The 3,743-nt window shown below is 64.3% G+C and overlaps 1 protein-coding gene across 7 annotated transcripts; it reads left to right on the top strand.

Moving 5' to 3' along the window:
- The first annotated feature begins 371 nt into the window (after positions 1-371).
- LOC140624131 (ral-GDS-related protein-like) lies at positions 372-2,879 on the top strand. Of its 7 annotated transcripts, none has more exons than XM_072810860.1 (5): positions 372-949; positions 1,367-1,444; positions 1,987-2,019; positions 2,307-2,462; positions 2,653-2,879. In XM_072810860.1, the coding sequence occupies exons 2-5, from the start codon at positions 1,427-1,429 to the stop codon at positions 2,827-2,829; spliced, it is 384 nt and encodes a 127-aa protein (XP_072666961.1). In that variant the 5' UTR covers positions 372-949; positions 1,367-1,426; the 3' UTR covers positions 2,830-2,879. The 7 variants fall into 7 exon arrangements, with proteins under 7 accessions (XP_072666961.1, XP_072666965.1, XP_072666962.1 ...); XM_072810864.1 differs by having other exon boundaries at positions 2,341-2,462; XM_072810861.1 differs by having other exon boundaries at positions 372-946.
- The last annotated feature ends 864 nt before the right edge of the window (positions 2,880-3,743 follow it).

Raw genomic sequence — 3,743 nt, forward strand, 5'->3', positions numbered from 1 at the left:
CTCCATTCCTGATCAAAACTCTTCAGAGTGTAGGGATAGAGGGAACATTCCTCAGCATCTTAAAAGCCAGCTACAAAAAGCCCACAGCAAAGATCATTCTCAACAGGGAGGCACTGGGAACTTAGGGGAAGCACTTCCCCTAAGATCAGGAACAAGACAGGGATGTCCAGTCTCACCACTGCTATTCAACATAGTACTGGAAGTCCTAGCCTCACACCACGTCTGCCTTTTGAAGCATTTCCACCCCATCGTGGTGCCCCCATTGAAATGAGGCCCGAGGGGACGTGCTATTGCGATATTCCATCGCTGGAGCCCAGGCCACTTTCACGTGGTGCTCCATGGCTCATCCCACCCCTTCGGGTCAATCTTCAGACCTTCAGCGAGTGGAGCCTCGGCGTGATCGTGGAAGCAGCCTGGGGTGAAAATCCACCAGGGGTGGAGAAGCCGCTGCTTGCTGCTCGACCAGGATCCCCGGGGTGGACACACGCTCCCTGTCGCCAGCCGGTCCAGATGGGGGCCTCTCCCGAACTTGAGAGCCCAGAGGACAGGCCTCCGCCCAGCGAGGGGTTTGCATGGGATGAGGGCCACAAGGATGGTAGGAATAGGGCCCCGGGTCCTCGGGAGACCAAGGGAGGGAGCTGGAATTCTCCCCTCTCCCAGTGAGGAGCCAGGCTCAGGGCGGCCAGGCCGCAAGCTCCAGGTCACACAGGGAGTGAATGCTGGAGCTGAGGTTGTTCTAGAACCGCTCAGGGCAGGCTTAAGGATGACGTAGCACGCAACCCTCTGCCTTGGGTCGGATGTCCGGGTCTGACGTCCAAGATGGTGGGAGAAGCGGCCCGAGGTGGTCCCGGTCTTGAGGAACCTGTGCTTGGCCCTGCAGGACCGGCCAGCTAAGCCCGGAGCCCTGGGGACAAACGTGCAGAGAGTATGGAAGAGGCGGCAGCAGCAGCAGCTGAGCGAGCCCGGATACGTGGCCCCGAGCCCAGAGGAGAGGGCTCTGCCCTGAACGCTGGAAGCCCCCAAATGAGGACAGGTGGGGCCTTCCGACCCCGGCTCTGCCTCCCGTAGCCACAGCTTCTACAACCCTCTATGGGAGGGACCCGGAGGAGGGTCTGTAAAGCTGGAGACAACGTGTCTCTGGGGCAGGGCCCGGGCCACCAACACCCCGATGCTCTGCAGCTCGCCCTTGACCTGCTTAGGAGGACGCTGGTGTTCTCGGAGGGTGAGGGGGGGAGCCCAGGGGAGGCCCCAAGGGTCCTGGTCTGCACCACGTGGGAGCTGGGGCGGGGGCCGGGGGGCTGACCTGTCCCGGGGAGGGTCCCCGTGGACACGAGAGCAGGGCCTCACTCCACACCCCACCCCGACACAGGGTGTCGTCCCCTTCCTGGGCACCTTCCTCACCGACCTGTTCACGCCGGATACTGCCATGGAGGAGGACCTGGAGGTGCGTGGGCCCGGGGCTGGGACGGCCGCAGTCCTGATGTGGGGGAGCACGGGGCCCCTGAGCCGAGCCCGAGCTCTCAGTCCTTGGCAAGTCTGCCCTCGTGACAGGCTCCCCGCTGCCCTGGGAGCGAGGGTCCCGGGCCCACGCGTGGGAGGAGTGGAGGGAGGCTGCGCCTGGGTCACGGGCCCGAGACCGAGTCTGCGGCCCGAATGCCGAGCCGCCGAGGTCAGGCTGGGGTGGCCTCCGCCTGTCCCTTGAGGTTGCTGTGGGGGCAGAGTGACGTCAGGGTCCCCGCCCGAGCGGGCACCGAGCGAGCCTCGCGTCCCCTGCCCACCTGGGGCTCTGGCCTCCCCTCCTGCGCTCCGGGACGCCAGACCCGCCCCCCAGGTCTCCTTTCCCTGGCTCCCGCGGCCTGGCCCGGATCGCAGGCCTGTCCCCGGGGTCCTGGCCCCTGCGTGCCTGGCCCTAGGGCGGTGAGGGGGTGGCGGCAGCCAGGAGCACCCGAGGCCTCTCCCTGATGGCCTGTGCTTGCTGCTTTCCAGGGCAATGAGGTCAACCACCGGGAGAAGAGCAAGGTGAGGCTGTCTCGGGGCTCCCGAGGAGGGGGCGGCTGGGGCTGTAGAGGGGGCCCGGGAGGCCCTCGCCTGGCCTCCGTCCCCGCATGGTCACGCGGTCGGAACGGCTCCCTGACGAAGGGGAAGTCCCCGCAGGTGGCCAGGCCAGCGGCACGGCCATCAGGGACACCTGGCCAGGGCGGGGCGGGGCGTGCTCCCCTCTGAGAGCCAGCTGGGCCGGGGGGAGGGTGCGGGATGGGGCCGCCACGGGTCCGAGACCAGCCCCGAAGGCCTCGCCGCCCGCCCAGGCCCCTCATGCCCCCGGCCTCTCTCTGGGCCCAGGAGTACCGAGTCCTGACCGAGATCCTGCTGCTCCAGGTGCCCGCGGGTCGGTACCACATAGAGCCCGAGCAGCCGTTCCGGGCCTGGTTCCAGTCTGGGACGTGGCTCAGCGAGGAGGAGAGGTGAGGCCCCCAGGGCTGAGGGCGGGAGGGGAGCCTGCTCGGGGGGCCCCTCGGGGATCCTTCTCCTTTGGCTCCCGGGGCGGCCTCCGGCCCTGCTGCTGGGGCTCCAGGCCCCAGGTCCTTGGAAATCCCAGGGAAGACTCCGGAACCGAAGCTCCTGCTCCACTCACACGTGTCCCTCTGTCCTCAGCTACACCCTGTCCTGCCAGCTGGAGCCCCGAGCCTGCCCCCAGACAGGAGGGGCCGGCCGCAGTCACCCCCAGGCCTGAGCCGAGGTGCAGGGGCCTCGAGGGGACGGGCCCGTCTGCGCGACACCACTTCCTCCCGCCTCTTCACCCATCGGGAGGACGATATGTCATTGTCTTAACCAGTAAATGGAAGACTTCAATGTTGTGACATTAAAGCCGCTTTACAGTCCAGGAGTAGTTTGCGTCTTTTACGTCCTATAGTAACCTAAAAGAATTAGAGTCTCATAGTCCTTTTCCATCTTTTTCCCCCAGATATTCTTTCTTTATTCACGAGAGACACACAGAGAGAGGCGGGCTCCCTGTCGGGGGCCTGTCATGGGCCTCAAACCCAGGGCTCCATGGTCAGGACCTGAGACAAAGGCAGACGCCCGGACACTGAGCCACCCAGGCGACCCTCTTATGCTCTTTTTAAACGAGAAATCTTAGAGTCACCAACTCCTGTACGTGGGAAAAAGTAGAGGATCCAGCCTCCTCCCCAGCTACTGAAGGGCATCCCCAGGCCCCCCTTCCTCAGAGGACAGTGTCAGGAACTTGGGCAGACAGCAGAGACACCCCTCAGGGCTGCTGAGATTTAGAGGGTGCAGGGACTTCCACAGGAACAGCAACACCACGACCTGGGGGGCCTGAAGGAGACCGCCCGCCAGGACCACCTCCTGCCCAGGCCAGGGGCTCCCTTTGCACATTTTAAAGGAAGGAGGACATTTTCTTGCCACTTTTTCTGATGTGGATTATTTGGGCTTGGGTTTGGGGTTTGACATTCCCAGTATTCGGAGCGTGGAGTCGTCTAGGTCAACCTCTGCAATTGCATCAACACCAAAGTGGGGACGCACGTAAAGAGACCCGATGCTGCACATGGGCGGCATGGGGCCAGGGGAAGGTCATTAGTGGATGGCATCGGGGCAGGCAGGGCTTTCCAGCCTCAGGCTCGCTCTCGGGGTTCCAACTTCGGCCCGGACCAAGCCTGGAATCCTCCTGGGTCCTCGTCAGCGACCTCTGACGTCCTTTTCCCTCTTGGTGTGCATGAGGGGGAGAG

The sequence above is a fragment of the Canis lupus genome, chromosome 34 (genome assembly GCF_048164855.1).
Source record: "Canis lupus baileyi chromosome 34, mCanLup2.hap1, whole genome shotgun sequence".
Classification (NCBI taxonomy): domain Eukaryota; kingdom Metazoa; phylum Chordata; class Mammalia; order Carnivora; family Canidae; genus Canis; species Canis lupus.

Excerpts from the sequence above, each read along its gene's own strand:
- LOC140624131 (XM_072810859.1), top strand. The coding sequence starts at position 1,169 with ATGCTCTGCAGCTCGCCCTTGACCTGCTTAGGAGGACGCTGGTGTTCT. Across the intron at positions 2,020-2,306 it reads ACCACCGGGAGAAGAGCAAG|GCCCCTCATGCCCCCGGCCT; the intron begins GTGAGGCTGTCT and ends CCGCCCGCCCAG. Across the intron at positions 2,463-2,652 it reads TGGCTCAGCGAGGAGGAGAG|CTACACCCTGTCCTGCCAGC; the intron begins GTGAGGCCCCCA and ends CTCTGTCCTCAG.